The sequence below is a fragment of the Strigops habroptila genome, chromosome 1 (genome assembly GCF_004027225.2).
Source record: "Strigops habroptila isolate Jane chromosome 1, bStrHab1.2.pri, whole genome shotgun sequence".
In the NCBI taxonomy this organism is placed as follows: domain Eukaryota; kingdom Metazoa; phylum Chordata; class Aves; order Psittaciformes; family Psittacidae; genus Strigops; species Strigops habroptila.
Genome location: NC_044277.2, coordinates 121,449,412 through 121,468,542, shown reverse-complemented (window position 1 = coordinate 121,468,542; position 19,131 = coordinate 121,449,412). Strand labels below are relative to the sequence as shown.

Sequence of the window (19,131 nt, the reverse complement as noted above, 5' to 3'; positions counted from 1 at the left end):
AGAACTGCTTGTTATTTTTTTATTTCAGTACTAGGCATCAAAATTACAGAATCGAAAGAGCTTTTATGACAAATTTTAAATTTTCTCACTAATCCTTCCGTGTTCCAGAGGAGATAACTGACCTCTCTCTGTCCCACAGCAGCCTTATCACTTTCTCTTCTTGCAAGTTGCTTTGTACAAGCTACTTTTCATTTAGACACTGTAACATAATTCTAATTAACTTAAGGAAATCAAGCTCAGGACAAGTGTGTTTAATTCAAATTGATCTCTGAAGGCTGTATTTTTTCTACAGCTTGTGCATCCAAAAATGTTTTTTCTTTGTACCTTCCTACAGTCTTACTTAGTTTTCATCCTTATACTGTCAAAACTACTAGTAATACATACATTTTAAAATGGATTTATACATTCAGAATTAAAATCTAATTTAGACAAACACACTTCAACTAAAGTATGGTTTATATTACCTGCTCCTGTAGTCTGTGCTCTAACTGATTCATCAAAATCACTGCATCTCTTGTGCCCAGTTCTGCAAGTTCAGTTTGAAACGCAGCAAGAAGAACATTTTGTTCTCTCACAAAAAGCTGCTGAATAGCATGCAGAAGTTCTCCTCGCCAGTCTGAGACACCTTCAGGAGATTCAGCACTTGCATAAATCTACAGTGGTATAAAAACAATTTAATCAGCAGAATTCAAAGTTTCAATCGAGAATGGTCATTATCATTTTATGTGAAGTGTGTGTTTTCAGGGGAATATTGAGCTTTCCTTAATAGCTACATAACATTCGTTTATACAAATGGATGTATTTTTTGTACATTATGATTTCTTCTGCATATACGAATGTTAATCTTTTATCTGTGTTTTAGATGAAAGCAATTTAACTTTTTATAACTGAAAGCTTAGCCCCATGTAGTTATTATTTATGTTACTGTATGACACTATCCTTTTAATTTTTATGATGTTACAGGTATGCTCCTAGGCTCCCACAGAGCTATGTGGTAGTGTGCAGCTATTGTGTATGAAGACGATTTAATTTTAAACTGATATAAAGTTAACCTCCCCACTTTGCCTCCTGAAGGAAGTGCTGATGGTAATAGAAACTACCTACTTATAGTCAAAACTCTAATTGGGGTAATTACATAAACAAGTCCTAGTAAGTTTTATACATTTTCCCCCATCTTTTCTCTCACTGCAGTATCTTTTTAATAGCATCCAAGTGTTACTACACCAATATACAACAACATTAAAAAAATCTACTTTAATGGCTACTGGAAACATGCTTTCAAAACAGAACTATTTTGAAAAGGTGGATTATACAGTCAAAAGCTACCGATGCACAGAACAACAAATGCAAGCTACAATTTAAGATTTATTACCAGAAAATGTGAGATGCTGTTTTACTGTATATTTTTAAAATCTTCTGCCTTACAGCAGTATATTTAGAGCATTTAAGCCTGAATTGTAAATGTGCCTTACAAGGTAATAATCAATTATTTTTTATTTAGATAGAATCTTATGGTATTATTTATACCTCAGCTTCTCTATGAAGTTGCATTTTTGCAATTAGGTCTTTCAAAGATGAAATGGTGCTTAGAAAAGCTTTTCTTTCCTCAAGCCAAGATTCTGGCTCTTGCTTAAGAGATGGCATCTCCCTTTCACCACAGGGAAACTCAGTGAGAGACAGCACCTGTATGCCTTCATGATGGACTGCTCGTAGCAAACCCTACAATAAATGAATAAAGAAATCAGTAATGGCAGTCCTCATCGTAATAATAACAATCTTATTTGTTTACTTTCCATAATATAAATAATTACACCTGTAATAACAGAATCTGTAAAACTGTGTAGTACCTGCTTGTGACATTAACATTAATACACAGTAACTACAAGAAATCATAATTAACAGTAGTCGTATTTCTCAAAATAATAATTGAGAACAAGCCTACAGTTAAAAAACCTCATATTTAACCTAGTTTAACATGCAAAAATGCACACAATTTATCAGAAGTTTTCTAAAATGTATTAAAATAGCTGACACTTCAAAACTTATCTAAATGGCTCTCTTTTTACTAATCAAGCAGCAGCTAATCCAAGCTTTTGGTAGTATCACTCTTGCTCCATAATAAAAATGGTAAGTTCTATTTTACCTTAATTTTTTTTGGAAGTAAATCTGTTGAAGTTTCACCTTCATCTATTCCTTCAGATACCGTGTCAGATCCCTGGGTCTGAGCAAGATACATTCCTTGACTCCAGTCTGAACTGGAGTCTAAAATAAAAGGAGAGAGAAAGATGAAAGCTGGATTACTGTGAAACTTTGAAGAAAAGGCATCAAAAAAGTATTTTTGTCTGTTGTTGTAACGGCTGGTGGTGTGTCACCAGAGTTGGTTTTAAGCCTGGAGACTATCTGTTTTGTACTGTTTCTTTTTCAGTTTCAAAGCAGTTACAGCAAAACAAAACTAAAAAAACAAAACAAAAAAAACAACCAACAAAAAAAAGACCCCAACCAAAAAACCACCAAAACTTAAAAATCTTAGTTTATTTGTAAAAGAGAAACAACTTCTGCACAAACACTTCTGTCAAATGACTCCCTCCTAATATGCTTAGGCTCTGCCTATGAAAAGGACCATATAATCAATTTTTCTTGCTCTTGGAGAAGTCAGTACTTATCATCTCCCACTGCTAGAGAGCTGTAGCTTTTAAATTCTATCAAGAGATGATGAAGCCATGCTGAAGAGGTAATGTAACATGTAAGAAGAATGTAGGAACTTCCGTGTGAAGAAAAAAGTTAGCATCGGATGCCTTGACTCAACCCACCTCCACTCTAGCAATTTTCCTTCCATAGTAAATTAACAGACATGGCATGCTCAGCACCTTTTGCTAGCGCAACAGGCTTCTGCTTCAATCTGGGGAGTAGCTGTTTTTATTTCTTAGAACACAAACTCTTTAACGGTAAACTTTATATTAAAAAAGCATATTTAATTAATAATGCTATTTGAAATCTATAAAAATAAGTTTCTTACCACTGGAACCTCCATCTCTACTTTGATATGGTGGAGAACGTGCTAATCCAGAAACTGCGATCCCCTATATTTAGAAAACAGAATAATCAAATCTTTTATCACCCCACACCCACTCACAAGAAGGGAGCTAATTTTAAGGAGCAGGAAACAATATGAGCCTCTTTGTCTAGTTTCCCCTGCAACCAAAGTAATCAAAATGGAGACGAGAAAGATGGCCTTCAATAGGGTGACCTACACTTGTCCCTACTTCACAGAGCAGAACAGGTCCAAGGCAGTAGCACAAGGAAGCACGTGATAGTTAAGCACACTTCCCAACTTAAATTGCTGAGGAAGGGGTTCACAATCTCTCCCTAGAATACAGAAACATTAGAATACTTAAAAGCTTTATAATGAACACGTGATGGTTCACATTTAACAGACTTTAAATGGGAATTTCTGTAGCAGGAGTGAAAGTATGAACCAAAGTAGTTTGTAAAGAGGATACATACCTCTTTAGCTTGTAGAGTTTCTATTACTTCCTTTAAAGTATTACATTCTTCAGTCAATACCTGCACTGCAACAAACTTCTCCCTCTTTAATGCTTCAGATTCAGAGATATGTCTTGTCTCCATGTCCATGATTTCAGCAGCGTGGAGTTCTTGCATTTGGTCAATTTTTTCCGTAAATTCTCTTATGATCTCTGCAATCTCTTCTGAAGAACATCCACTTTGCAGATCATTTTGGATTTCTGCATTTTTAACAAGAACTGGTGAAGTTTGGATACAGCTGTTTATTTCCATAGTCTTGTCTGTTTGCGATGATGAGCTTTTTCTAATTGGAGTAGGCTCACTGGCTAACAAATCACATGATACTTCTGCATCCTTTTTGCTTTCAGGTTTTGCCATTTCCTTGTCCTTTCTCACGTAACTTGCAAGTCTCTCTTCTGCTTGAACTAGATTCTCTTTGACTTTGCACAGGTCTTCCTGAAGATCTATCAGACTTACTTCTTTCACCTGTAAATATGGAGAATCTGAACTGCAGTCCTTGCAAAGACTTTAAAAAAATATCTAAATCCCAAACAGCTCTCTATACCATTAGAGCTCAGTTTAGTCCTATTTTAAAGCAGTTATGACACATCATAACAAATATTAACTCCCAAGAAATACAGCTCTAGGTTCACTGTTGCGCAATAGTGGCCTTTGGCAACAAGTGAAGGTTTGGTCTACAGCCTCAGTTCTGTTCCACTGACAGTAGCTACTAAGTGATTGTTTTTCCTAGTGGCATTCTCAGTAGAAGATCAGAAAAACCTACAGCATACATATTTGCACACTAAGTCTGCATAACCATTTCCTTTAAACACAATATGGAACAATCTGATTCTTACTGCTAGCTCTTGCTGAAGTTTTTCTGCCTTTTCTCTGTAACTGTTCAGTTCTTCCTTAGCAGCAGCTGCCTCTTCTTTAACTTGCGCTAGTTCAAGTTCATGAACAAGCACATTTTCTTTTTGACTTTCCATGAGTTGTGCTCCTACCTACATGGCAACACAAGATATGGAAAATGGTAAAGAATCTTAGAAATAATCAAGTATTAACAGCATGGATCACTTTCACACCAACCTACAAAAGCCATGAATGAGAAGACCATAGGGGAACACAAATGTATGTTACTTGGATTAACATAGCCTCAAAAAATTTAAGACTTAAAGACTACTTTCCTAAATTAACTCCCATAAACTGGACAAGTATGGGAGGAAAGACTGTCTTCTTACAGTTTACTGAACTGCAAGGAGAAACTGGCTACAGCACATAGAAAGAACATGGAGAAAAGTGAACAGACAGTAGGAAATGAAATCTGATAATACTTGTAAGTCTATAAGACATTTATGACATTCATTCAATCTATATTTGGATGAAGGTCTTAGAGCCTTTTCTGGTCCAGCTCTGGGCTCCATGATGTCTCTGAACTCAAGAGTTTCAGTAAGTAAGCCCATGTTTGGGCTATCAAGTATAGTAAACTTTGACTGAAGGTTTTAAATTCAAAGGCAACACAACCAGTGGTGGATGGAAATCAGGACAAATATATACTGGTAAAAACCACTGATGGAAGTATCTTTGGAATCAATACAGGAAAGCAAGAAAAAGTAAACCAAAATCAAAACACACATAAACAAACATTGTCCCCTCTGTCCTCACAAAAAAACCCAAAACCTGTACAGACACAAACTGCTATCACTCACTCATCATTCTCACATACAATCATTATCATTTTAATTTTTATCACTGTACGATGCCATGTAAAATTGTCATTCACTCCATTCTATGTGAAAGAATAAGAAAGTATATGACCAAAATTTAAAATCACCCTATATATATGAAAAGGCAAAGTGCTTTTAATGCAAAATGGAAACTGATACTGAGGTTTACCCAAAAATAACATCCTTCTCTTCTTTGTAACACCAGGAGTAATACAGAAATAAAAGTCTACTCCACGCAGCAGAATATTCCTATTACTAGTCTCATTAAGCAGTTTTTCATTCAGTATAGTTTACATAAAATAACAGACTTTAGTGAAAATAAGCCAAAAGAAAATGGCATCTAATTACCTGACATGCCTGCATTTCTTCTTGCTTAATGTATTTCTGAATCTCTCCTTTGTGCTTTTCTTGAACCTCTTCTAGTAATTGCTGGAGTTCTAAGAGTCTCTCTTCTTTCACTTTAGCTTCCTTTTGCGCAACTTTTACATTTTCTTTTTCTAGCTCCAAGTTCTGATTTACGGTTACCAGTTGATCCTCCATCTCACTAAGCCTCTGTTTTAAGAGTGAGAATTTTGATTCCATCTCATTTTCAGTTCTATCACTCAAACCTTCTGTTTGAGCATTCTTGCTTGCTTCCTCCACACATTTTGAAGCTTCCTGCATTTCCTGCAGGTATTTCCTTTGCTCTTGAACTGCATTCAGCTGAACCTGACTCACAAGAGCAGCAGCAACATTTTCTACTAATATCTTTTCTAGTTCTAATATTCTCTTTTTAAGTGTTTCTCTTTCAGCTTTGCCTTGCTCTTTCAGGGCTTTTATTTCATTGTAGGACTGGCACAGTTCTGAATCTTTTTCCTTAATGTGTACCTGAAGTTGCTGCAGCTGTACCTCCATCTTGCTAATGGCGACTCTTGTGTTCTCATCTGAAGACCTAAGCTGGGATTGATCTAGCAACTCTATCTTCTCACATAAGCCTTCTTCCACCCTTTCAGTGCTCCCATCTTCTGTTTTTTCCCTATCACCTTTCACCAGCGCACACTTATATTTCTCTGTTACTCTTTCGTGCTCTTTTTTTAATATACTTATTTCTTGCTTCAGCTGGTTCATTTTTAACTTCGTTTCCTCAAGCGCATTCTTTGTTCGAGATGCCTCTACATTTGCGCTTTCTACTTGCTTCTCCAAAGCTTTGTTTTCTGCCAGAACTGTTTCAAGGGTGTGTTTTAGACTGTCAGCATCTTCCTGAAAAGCAGCAATGTCTGCAGGTACTGTTGGTTCAATACTTGCCAGTTCCTGCTGAAGCTTGTCGATAACATCATGCAACTGCTCTACTTCCTCGTAATTTTTTTTCTTTGTGCATTCTTGATCACTTTTCAGACATTCTATCTGGGCTTCAAGCTCCCGAATATGTTCATTCTGGTCTTCAATAACCTGGGAAAAGAAGAAAACGAACAAAAAAAAAAGAACTTCATAATGGGTAACTATTAAAACCTCAGATAATTTTTCTCCTGGATTTCAGCAACAGTTTACTTAAACATTGTAATATCTTGTAAAAGAAAGTGTGTTCTCTGTGAATTTCTTGATGAGATGTCTCTTGTAAAGCTTTATAAGAATCAAGACATCTTCACGTAAGACTGACAAAGCAGCCTGTGATCATAATGAACTGCAAAATAGGTGTGCAAGCACCAAATTAAGTGAAAGCATTTGTAATATTCACAGACATATGAAACACTGAAAAACAAAGTGGATATATTTTCTTAAGGGAATGTCTGGTTATCTGAAATGAACAGTGCTTCTATACCGAAAAAGGCAGAAAGAAATCTGTCAAAAATATTCAGGAAGAGACATTATGAAATAAAATGTTATGGTACCTACAGGAGGTAAGAACTCTAAAAGTGCCTTTCAGAAATATGAATAAAAATAAAAAAAAAAAAAAAGCGGAACAGAAGAAAGATGACTAAATTAATTACTAAAACAGCCATGCTTTTTCCTTTATCTCTCAATACTTCATTAGGTTTAGTTAGCTAAATAGAATAATAAGACAACTGTGTAATAAGTATAATATGTACGAAAAAAATTACAAATGTGACCATATAAATTAGAGGGGCTGATTTGTCAACCTAGAACTTATTTTTAAAAATCCACAGAGACTATAGGAAGCTCAAAACCACCTAATAACATGAGAAGAAGTCATTAGTTTTCAGAAGAACAGAACAGTGATCCTGGTGATTGCTATCAACAGCATAATAGTTTCTGTTCTTCATAACATAATGGAATAAAGGACCACAGAAGGCAAACACAGCAATTAAAAGAAAAGCACTTAGTGGGATGAAGATGTCCAAGGGACTAGGAAAGGGATTAACCTAAGAACAATCAATTCATATTTAATACTGATTTCATAATTAAACAGAGTATTTAACGTCCTGGAAAATATAACTGAGTAAGAGGGTGAAATTAAGAAAATGAAATTTTATATAACAGGAAAAGAAACAATCATGAAAATGAATTATACCTGAATCCTGGGTATTTTTCTCAAGAGAAGAAATGTAACTGTGTTACTGTGGTCATTGTATAATGCAGAACCGTTCTGGATTCCTAAAGTATGATCCTTCCTAAATCCAATTTCCTAAACCCAATTTAAAGTTTTTTCATTATTCACTGAGGTTCATTATAACTCAATTTTGCACAGAACTTAGTGAAATTACCCAGCTTGGTCACAGCTCTATTTTAGTGGACTCAACAGTAGAATGTTACCGTATATTGAAGGTTAACAGAACTACTGTTCTCACCTTACTGAGTAATACTTGCTTTGGGGTTAAAGCTTATGACTAATAAATGTTCACATTTAAAATGGCCAGAATGAAAATTTCAACCACTGAAAAAATTCCATTTTCTTTCTATTAAAAAAAAAAAAAAGTGAGACTGAAGGCCTGCTTCTGCTGTCACATCAATGCACAATAAGTAGAATTTCTGTTGAAATCAAATTCATTATAGCTGTATAAAATGGAAGCAAGCCAGAAGCTGCAGGTTATTATAATAAATACACACAACTGAATTGTGAATATATGAACAGAAATCTACAGATGTTAATTCTCAGTAAATAAAAGAAAGATGAATCTGATTATGTCCTTCTTGCTCTCCATTTCTAACAAAACACAGTTGTTTGGGTTTTTTTTTGCACATCCACCACGCTTCAAACTGAATTAAAGATGTTGGCAGCTTTGGTATGATGGTAAAGCATTTACACAAGCTCATGGAGCACAAAAGTTTAACTGCTAAAAAACCCTATAAAATCAAATGTGACCCAACAGGTTTCACTGAAATGTAACACTGAAAGTAAGTCATTGTAGGGCAGATGGTAGAATGAATGTTGAGAAGAATAAGGAATGAAAAAGAATTTAAGAGAAAAACTCAAGCAGAAACTAGGCAGAATAATAAAAAGAAAGGCAAGCAAAAAGTACCCTTCAAAACAGGAAAAACAGATTAGGGTTAAAGCATTGCTTGAAACTGAAGCATCTGCATTTTTAAATTAAGGCACCAATGGAAGATAATGTAACTGCTGGGGGGACTGAGGGTTTTGTTCTTTAAACAGCTAGCAACGCAAAGTAGGACTCTGAAAAAGATTTTAGAAGTATGTACTTTGTTATCAGTTGTGGCTTCAAGTTGCTGTTGCAGTTTTGCTATTTGTTCATGAAGATTATCTATTTCCTGCTCCTTTTCTCGCATGATGTGAGCGAGCCTCCCAGCCACTAAGTGATGGTCCTTCATGGTGGATTCTTCAGATTTCTGGATAGCTAGTCCCAGGATTTCCATTTCATCCTACCAAAAAAAAACCCACCCCACAAACCCATGTTACAGTTGTACATAGCATTTTCTGCATATTCTTGTATGAGTATTTAAGGCAAAGGAATTAATATAAACAAATTGCGTGGAATAAGAATTACATGAGTTTATTAATATTTTATAAGTTGAACTGTGAAATGCTTGAGAGAGAATTTTGTATCTTGGCTTTTTTCCAATAACGTATTTCTAGAACGAAGCTCTAGGCTTCTCTGTAACACACCTACCTTATATAATTTGTTCTCCTGTTCAAGTTCTTGCAAGTGTGTAGTGGCCTCCTTCCGCTGAATTTCTAGTTGCATGTGCAATTGCTGCACTTCTTCATTTTTATTTTCTAGCTCCTCTCTGAACTGCTCCAGTTGTTCCTCAAGGTTTGTCACCTGTGTTTCCAAAACAAAGGGTGGAAAAGGAGTAGACAGTCATACCAAAAATTAAATGTCCTAATTTTCAAGTGCAATATCTACAGTAAACTGGTTTGGTATGCACAAACAGAAGTATGTTTTTAAACCAAATGGAATTTTAAAACTCACTAAAAATCAGCTGAAATCACTCTGTTTTTTCTTAACTGGGCTCAATTTTGGTTCTAGAAACGCTCTTGTAAGTCATCAGCATTAACACAGACAACAATAACAGTTATCTGTGGGAGAGGATGGAAACTATTTGATTATTGCCAAAGAGAAGTAACTGCTTGGCTGGAGAAGAGTTAAAGAAGCAGCAAAGTACACCGTGTGATTAAGCAGAGCAACCCAGATGGACAGGAGCAGGAGAACAGAAAGATAGGGAACTGGTTATTTTGGGACTGTTTGTGAAACGACGAAGAACGTTGAAAAAACAAAACTGTAAACCAGGAACTAAACATGATGTGCTAAAAATAGCTTGGTATAAAAGGTAGAGCAATAGGCTAAAAATATCTTTTGCTAGAATGGTATAAAACTAGAGCAATAGGCAATAAAGTGATTCGCTGCATGAAGGTGCTCTGAGTCCATGCCATTCATACACCACAGTTATCTTAGCTCACAAGAAAATGTCAAAGGCATTTGGACTGCCATCTCTCCAATCTGTTAAAAAATTTCACCTTTATACCTCACTAAACTCCATAGGAAAGCAAAACCTAACAAAATAAAATATCAGTAGAAACATGGAACATTTCACAGGTATTTTACCTCCTTTTCCTTTCTGTCCACAGCTTCTCGTTCAGCTTGCAGTTGCAATTCAAGAGGTAACTCTCCCTTTACTATGATGGTGCCGAACTGTTTCCTTTCCTCCACCTTTAAATATAAATAATAGTAACAATAAACAGATAAAAAAAGATACACTGTTTTGTTCTCAAGAATATAAGAAAGTAATAACTACATGGTAGTTTTAGAGCAAACAATACCTTTTGCAAGTTGTCTGCGCTGATGATTAAGGCTTGTTCCAGTTCTCTTATCCTGCATTCTAGTTTCTCAATTTCTTCATTTCGTTCTTGTATATCTCTCTGAAGTTGCTCCTTAGAGAGCAAAAGCTCACTGCATTTGTCTGTTTTTTCTTTTAGATGATTTGTTAACTGTTCAACCTGGCGACAATATAGCAAGAAGATGAATATATTGTACCAGATTGGAAAGGTTTGCTAGCAATAGCAACAGCACTCTTTTGACAGGGAAAAAACATCCCTTTTTTTTTCCCTCATAACAAAACTCCTATTCTTTAGGTGAAACACAATATGAAGTTAGGATACTGTAGTGCTACATCCAACAAATACAAACAGCATTTTTTAAGAAGTGATATGTTCTGTGCTGTATCACCTGCTCTCTACAACTGACCTTGCCTTCTGAAACCTTCAGATTCTCTAGTCAGTTAAAAGCAAGTAGTATGGCATCCCTATGAAGCCCACTAAAAAGATACCTTTAACATCTACAAATGGAATGTCTCGACCCTAAGATCAAGATGCTATTTGCATCTTTGAGGAATATCATAGTTCTAAAAATCTGTGACAAAATTATTCAAAATAAGGAGTTGATTAGAGACACAAAGACCCACTGAGTTTTAGGATATGCTTTTAACATTGAAGAGAATTGCTATACTTCAGTCTTCAGAATCAGGAAGTTTTGGTTTCTTGGTGCGTTTGTTTCATGGGACCAAACAGATGTGATGGATGATATAATTTCACTCTCTATACAGCATATTAGAAGAGTAACTGAAGTAGTTAGAGATAGGAATGATCCCAGACCTAGCAGGATTTCAGAAACGATTAATCAAAGTTACAGATGATAAAGATCTGTAACAAATCCATGGTACTAAGCCTGATGCGCAGTTAAGACCTGAGTTAAACTAAGCAATCGAGCATGAGACATGGAAAGTAATGTTTGTCCCACTCAAAAAACTGATTTCAGTATTTACAATTAGGCAGTTATGATGTAGCCAAAAGGTAGAAGACTCAAAGCATTTCAACAGATAGGAGAGAGGAGGAGCAGAACATAAAGGTGACAGGATGGTATTATTGATGCTATCCATCCATGAGTAACATCAAAGTCTGAAGTGACCACAGAAAAGTCCTGAGAGAGAAATGGAAAAAGAAAAATCAAGTCTAGAGAAGACCCTTTATGACAACCCTCCCTGGAATAAGTTGACAGAGTAAGCTGAAACAACAGTAAAAAAGAAACGGTTATTGATAGAAAAAGCTCACGGCATTCACGCAAAGCAGAAGAGCATTTCAGAAACCTTACAACTATGAAAAAATAAAGCTGTTAGAAAAGCATGAGAAATAACGATAAAAAGTATTATTTATTAAATATTCCAAGTAACTTCGTGACATCAAAATATATTATATAGTAAGACTATGTGCCTCACTTTATAAAAACTAAATGTAAATATAATATGCCATTGGAAATTCTCTCTATAATTTGTAATGTATCTCTAAAATAGCTGCTACACCCATTGCAGCTGTTTGCAGACATCATCTTATTGTCTATCTTTCTACCTATCTAATCTAATTTAGAAGCACCTAATACGAATCTCAGAATTTTTCAGTTATAGCTATCTTTCATTTTAAAGCATGCTTTAAATTTTCATTGTAGCATATCTGCCAATTTAAGATATATACATATGTGCATATGTGTGTATAAATCAGGATGATTTTTACATATAGATTCTGTACAAAAAAAAAAAAAAAGGGTAATTTTTAGTACGCTATCAAATTAGGAATTCACATGCTACCCATGCCCCAAATTTTAACCAGATAGGTAACAAAATGAAGTCAAAATGAACAATCTGGATTCATGAAAACTACATGTGCTAAAAAGTCTCTGACATCTGTGGAATGTGTCAACAGAAGAGGAGCGTGCACACACTTTGCAATAGAAGGAAACAGATAGGGAATTGCTCCGTATGCGTTAACATGCACCCAGCTAATTCCAGAAGAGTCATTGTTACAGAGGCTGCTGACAGCCATACCACGTAGTGCTGACTGAATACTTTGACTGAGATTTCTTACACACCTTTCTACTAAAATATATAACCCCCCCCATGAAGTACACTTCTAAATCTGAGAATTGTAAGTAATTAAATATTTCAACAACTTACATCTCACACACTTCAACTTATGTTCTATTACTGTGTATGATCCCAAACTATACAATACAGAATACTGAATATTGATAATATTTAAGAATTGAATTACAACTGAACTACCTCAGTAAGAACTTTAATTTGAAAAATCTCAGTGCAACCTAATCAGAGGCATTTTAATACTGAAAATCAGGCAAGAAAATAATGCAAACGTATCAGCCTTGTTCAAAAAGCAGGACACAAGAAAACCCACGAAAAATAAAATGCAATTTAATTGACTAACAAGTCATCAAATAAAACACGCAATAATGTATAGCTTCATAATGTATAGCATTTGTGCTGCTGCCACTTTTCTTGATTTTGCTGGGTCTAAGAGTTTTCTGAGACTCCCCTGACCTGCTGTTCTACAGTCACTAAATATGTTTCAGTGGAGACAGACTTCCACTGGGCAGGTTCGAGTGTACACAGACAGCGCTACTACATGTCCGGTTCTAAACCTTGGTATCTCAATTCCTTCAGTTGTGTACCTGTGCTATAAACAGGATGTCACAAAACAGCATAAGAACATGTAAAATTGCTAAAGTAGTCCTGAATATTTCCACAGGCTTTTGAAAAAAAGTGGATTTTCTAAATTAAGTTATATGAAAGAGCATTTTTGAAAGTTATGAAGTCGCTGTATATCTACTTCTGAAAACAAACAACCAACCAAGAAACCCCCAAAATACAGTTTCACCACTTTCCCCCAACACCTTACCCTTAATTCTAAGGGGATTTACCTTCCTGGCTCGTAAACAGATGCAGATTAGGTACACCATAAAATAGCTTCATTACGGTCTCTTAACAGCTGTTGACTTGTCATTTATATTCACTGAGTACAAGTAATAAAGTGTGTTACCTCTCTGGTTTGATGTTCATTGACAGGCTGACTCCTTTGTGGAATCTTAAGCTGTTGTTCCAGCTTCTGGATCTCTTGCTGGAATACATCTCTCTCATGCTCTCGGTCAATTGCTTGCTCCTGAAAGTTAAGAAATTATGTGGATACACCATTTGATTTCCATCTAAAGTAAGTACATTACTACTACATATTTCCGTTAATGTGATGCTGGTAACAGTATGTCAGTATTTTTAAGGTAGCAGATCCTCTTGCAACTACCATTAATAAAAACTCCTTTCAACATTTGGGGCATTTTCAATTAAAATTTCACTTTTAATTAAAAAATTAGGACAGCATAAATAGAATCATAGAATAGTAAGGGTTGGAAAGGACCTTAAGATCATCTAGTTCCAACAATACATCCAGTATTATTTGGTGGCCTTCTATGATGGGGCTACGGAACTGATGGACAGCGGCAGAGCAGTTGACGTCATCTACCTGGACTTGTGCAAAGCGTTCAACACTGTCCCGCACGACATCCTTGTCTCTAAATTGGAGAGACATCAATTTGACAGATGGACCACTCAATGGATAAAGAACTGGCTCGATGGCCACATGCAAAGAGTTGTGGTAAATGGCTCGATGTCCAGTTGGAAAACAGTAACGAGTGGTGTCCCTCAGGGATCGGTGTTGGGACCGGTCCTGTTCAACATCTTTGTCGGCGACATGGGCAGTGGGATTGAGTGCGCCCTCAGCAGGTTTGCCAATGACACCAAGCTGTGTGGTTCGGTTGATATGCTGGAGGGAAGGGATGCCATCCAGAGGGACCTGGACACGCTTGTGAGGTGGGCCGATGCCAACCTTATGAAGTTTAACCAAGCCAAGTGCAAGGTCCTACACCTGGGTCGGGGCAATCCCAGGCACAGCTACAGGTTGGGCAGAGAAGAGATTCAGAGAAGCCCTGCGGAGAAGGACTTGGGGGTGTTGGTTGACGAGAAGCTTAACATGAGCCAGCTTCAGTGTGCACTTGCAGCCCATAAAGCCAACCGTATCCTGGGCTGCATCAAAAGAGGCGTGACCAGCAGGTCAAAGGAGGTGATCCTGCCCCTCTACTCTGCTCTTGTGAGACCTCACTTGGAGTATTGTGTACAGTTCTGGTGTCCTCAACATAAAAAGGACATGGAGCTGTTGGAGCAAGCCTAGAGGAGGCCACAAGGATAATAAGAGGGCTGGAGCACCTCCCGTATGAAGACAGGCTGAGAAAGTTGGGGCTGTTCAGCCTGGAGAAGAGAAGGCTGCATGGAGACCTCATAGCAGCCTTCCAGTATCCGAAGGGGGCCTATAAGAATGCTGGGGAGGGACTCTTCCTTAGGGACTGTAGTGGTAGGACAAGGGGTGATCGCTTCAAACTTAAACAGGGGAAGTTTAGATTAGATATAAGGAAGAAGTTCTTTACAGTGAGGGCGGTGAGGCACTGGAATGGGTTGCCTAAGGAAGTTGTGAATGCTCCATCCCTGGCAGTGTTCAAGGCCAGGCTGGACAGAGCCTTGGGCCACATGGTTTAGTGTGAGGTGTCCCTGCCCAATGCAGGGAGGCTGGAACTAGATGATCTTAAGGTCCTTTTCAACCCTGACTATTCTATGATTCTATGACTCTATTTCGCAAGAATAACATTTTTGTTTCTTCTGTTCCAGGTACACCACATGAATGGTAATAAGCCAGGATTTTATAATTTTATTTTTTAATATTTGCCTTTGATATATGTAGCATAATTATAAATTAAGAATAGAAATTAATTCTATGTTAATATTGATGAGGAGCTAACAGTGAAACCCCCTTAAGTATTATAAATGGTTTGAATTTTGCGTTTCAGTATTAACTTTTGAGCCATTTCAGCTCTTCTGTCCAGTGAAGCATCACCTTTAAATGCCACTTTGTAAAACAGACAAACCTTATCAGATGCATGAAAATAAACTAGCTGAAGCATCTGATACAAAGAGGAATGCATCTGTCTAGCAACAAAGTATTTTGCAAAAATTCAGGAAACCAGAATAAAGCCTCAACATTTACAAGTTACAGATTTTAAAAACTCACCTGCTGTTTTGAGGAAATAGCAGAATTCTAATGCTCTTATTACAAACAGCTACTCATTCTCGGTAGTCCGTAACTCTCCTGCTATGGGTCATCCCAAATCATAATGCATTTATAACTATGGGACTTGTAATAGGAATTTCTACTTTTGAACCTTGTCCTACTATGACATGCTAGTTTCAGTGAGAAAAATAATCTTCTAATTGTAGAAAATGAAATTAAGCAAATCCATTTGTGGTAAGGAGTATCGGGAAAAATCCTTTAATACTGCTTAGTAACAGATTATGCAGAGAAGGTGCCACAGGGCATTATATTTATTATGTAAAAATATTATTCCACTGTACTGCTGTCAGCTGGAGAGTTAACAGAGAAAGCACAGAGATAATAGTTTTCTCTCAACAGCAGCACAGGACACTTAACAGGAATAAAACGGGAAAAGAAGAAGGAGGGGAAGATGGTGTTTGCTGAAAATGGGGTAGAGTCTAAAACAAAATTACAGAGGCAGCCTGAGGCAGCAAGAAGTTGGGTACAATAGAGGCAGCTGCCACTGTGAATGGGGACAAATACACAGAATATAACTGGCTGGAAAGTTCAGCTTAGAATCTCATAGGTAAGATTCTTGGGTACTACAAAGGACGACTATAAAAGAAACTATGCTCCAACAGGTCCACATCCTTCTTGTTTTGGGGTCCCCAGAGCTAAATGCAGTACTCTAGGTGGGGTCTCACAAGAGCAGAGTAGAGGGGGAGAATCACCTCCCTCAACCTGCTGGCCATGCTTCTTTCCATGCAGCCCAGGATACGATTGGCCTTCTGGGCTGCGAGTCCAGCTCATGCCCAGCTAATTTACCCACCAGTACCCCCAAGTCCTTCTCTGCAGGGCTGCTCTCAATCCCTTCATCTCTCAGCCTATAGAGATACCAGTTGCCCCACTCAGGTCCAGGACCTTGCACAGACTTTAAACTAATTCTAACAGACTTTATTGAAAAACATGGAATTTCCACCAGCTGTTAAAAATGAAAATCACAAAAAAAGTTTCTTCATTAATTTTAGAAGTTTCCCATTATTTTAAACACTTAAGAAGTCTACTGAGTTACACTAAGAAATACAGAGCAGTCTTAAGGAAGCATCTTGAATGAAGTTTCAGCTTCTAAAACATTAATGAAATTCTTGGGCTGGAACCTATAACACTGTTACTATTGTGTGCTTTTTTATGTTTGCTCAGAATCTGAAAAAAGTAGCATTTCCTGCTGAAAGAAACCTCAGTACAGGTGCTCACCCACCCTCACGGAACTAGCCTTTTACCATACTTACATCTAGAAATTTTCTTGTTTTCTCAAGTTGCTTCTCCAAAGCCTGGTTTTGCTGCCTTAAGTCCATTAGTTCTGCATTTTTTTCTTGTTCTAGCTCTATGAAACGATTGACCTGTTCTTCCAAGTCTATTTCCAAGACTTTCACTTGCTTCTGAAGGTCACCATACTCTTTTTCAGCTTGGCGCTGTACTTCAATTTTTTCTTTCATCAGCTTTTCTGTTTCCTCCAGCAATTCTGGTTATAATAAAAGCATCACACACTACTTTTAGATATGAATAGTTTGAAATATTATGAAGCAGAACCACTCCCCAAGGTATCCATGCTGTACTCTGCAGAAGGATGCGAATTGGTTTGGGTTTTTACTACTTATCTTTTTTAGAAAATGTATTTTCTTCTGAGAAATTATCAAGATAACCACTAAATCAAATCCTTATGAAAATCACTATCCTTCAATTAGTCTTCAGAGAACTGTTAGTGAAGTTGTTTGGATCACTTGCCTGTTTAAGTTTCATATAAATTAAAAGGTCTTCGTATAATTGAAAAGAAAATAAAATGCATGGGTTCAAACTAGAGCTAGAGTAAGCTAACAATGAAGTACAGAAAACCCAACCGTCTTCTCATCCCCAGCGCCAGCAAAATCAATCCACTCCCAGTCTTCATCATTTAATGTGATACATGTAGGTAATTTGAAGGAAACATTGAAAGACTTAGCAAGGTTGCCAGGCAGACAGAGAGGGAAATTACTGACCTGTAACTGGAGCTTTGTAAAATCAATGACTGCATGGATGCCCAATATTGAGTCCTCATGAAAAGGCAAGCATACACAGTAAAGCCCCAAACCACTCTATTAAGCCTCTGAAGCCACAGCCCATTGAAGTACATATTAACTAACCATACAAATCCCTTGACGTAAAATCCAAACTGTAAAGTGCAATTACATTTGGATAATCTTTAAAACATGATTGATATTTAGACAGAAACAACACAATTTACTTTCACTATAGAAGAAAGATCCTTTAGGCACCATCATCTTACATCATATTTAACCAATTCTCATTTCTAGGGAACTGTTATTTATCAATATAATACAGTGTTTAGTTATTATAACGAATGACTCAACTGTATTTGGAAATAATAATAAAGAAAAAAAAAAGGCTACAAAAATCTCTCTCCAATACCATCTAAGTATCTGTAATTCATAGGTGAATAAGATGATGGTTATTCATGAATTTGCTTATCATGTTTAGAAATTATAAGAAATGTGGTTAGCGAAATGTAAACCGAGTATGAAATACAACATCAAAGCTGCAGGCCAGTAAGAATTACAAGTAATGTCAGTAAGCCGAAAGCCCAATAATCCTGATTAACAATGTCAGTACGTTTAAGTCTTCCACCCAATTACAGATTGGCCATGCAACATACAAACACACCTGCTTGGGAAGCTGCATCGACTGCAGCATCTACTAGGCCTAGGAGAATAGAGAAAGAGAGAAAACAAAAAAAAGAAGCAAAGTAATTCACATGCCAGCTATAGTTTTCTTGTGGTGCAACAATGTAAGAGAAAATGAAGCCAAAGATAGAAGTGGCATTTAATGATAACGTTGTTGAGATAACTTAGGGAATGTGGTAAGTTATTCTGGTATGCATGATGTAAGTACCTACACATATTTATAGAATCATCCTTATAGTTATTATACATGAAAATAACTTTGAAATACTTAGAAACCTAAACCAAATAACTGAACTGGAGTCCTTGAAAGATCAGTAATTCTTAAAACACTGCTATTGTAATTTTCTTCCGCTATCGTACATAAAAGTTACTAGTTTAAGGAAGCATTAAAAGAGACAGGATAAATGCTTTTTTTTTAAGCAGTTAGTTAGATTACATTGACATCGTATTTATCTGGAATTTTCACCACAGTGCTGAAAGTTTTCATTACAGGTAAGTAACAGGCTTTCCTTACCATACAACTTTTGTGCCATTCTTCCCCAAAAGAGGAATTTGTTAGAAAAGTGTAACTTCTGTGTCTAAAGTAAGTATGGCAATCATGTTCTGGTAGGTATGCTTGCTAGTCCCTTTAAAATACTATTTGGAAAATATTTAGACCAGTAGTTTTATCTATAACTTCAAGATACTCCACCTCCAGTGATAATAAAAATAAAAGCAGATTTTCAGAGGTATCAAGCTTTTTCTGGCTTAAAGAATAATTGTGATTGCTCTA

General features: G+C 36.6%; 1 protein-coding gene across 10 annotated transcripts in view; it reads right to left on the bottom strand.

Annotated features, from left to right (window-relative positions):
* Positions 1–19,131, bottom strand: part of AKAP9 (A-kinase anchoring protein 9) — a 113,519-nt gene that overhangs the window by 13,378 nt on the left and 81,010 nt on the right. For 7 of the 10 annotated variants that reach the window (XM_030497162.1, XM_030497421.2, XM_030497596.1 and 4 more), the window contains 14 exons: positions 18,340–18,378; positions 16,911–17,143; positions 13,528–13,647; positions 10,465–10,641; positions 10,250–10,354; positions 9,314–9,466; positions 8,886–9,065; positions 5,598–6,677; positions 4,380–4,526; positions 3,505–4,008; positions 3,017–3,080; positions 2,144–2,262; positions 1,528–1,719; positions 465–653 (listed from right to left, as the gene is read on the bottom strand). In XM_030497162.1, the coding sequence (XP_030353022.1) occupies positions 465–653; positions 1,528–1,719; positions 2,144–2,262; positions 3,017–3,080; positions 3,505–4,008; positions 4,380–4,526; positions 5,598–6,677; positions 8,886–9,065; positions 9,314–9,466; positions 10,250–10,354; positions 10,465–10,641; positions 13,528–13,647; positions 16,911–17,143; positions 18,340–18,378 (3,302 nt within the window). The remainder of the gene's footprint in view (positions 1–464; positions 654–1,527; positions 1,720–2,143; positions 2,263–3,016; positions 3,081–3,504; positions 4,009–4,379; positions 4,527–5,597; positions 6,678–8,885; positions 9,066–9,313; positions 9,467–10,249; positions 10,355–10,464; positions 10,642–13,527; positions 13,648–16,910; positions 17,144–18,339; positions 18,379–19,131) is intronic. The other 3 variants (XM_030497253.1, XM_030497679.1, XM_030497338.1) reach the window with 3 other exon arrangements.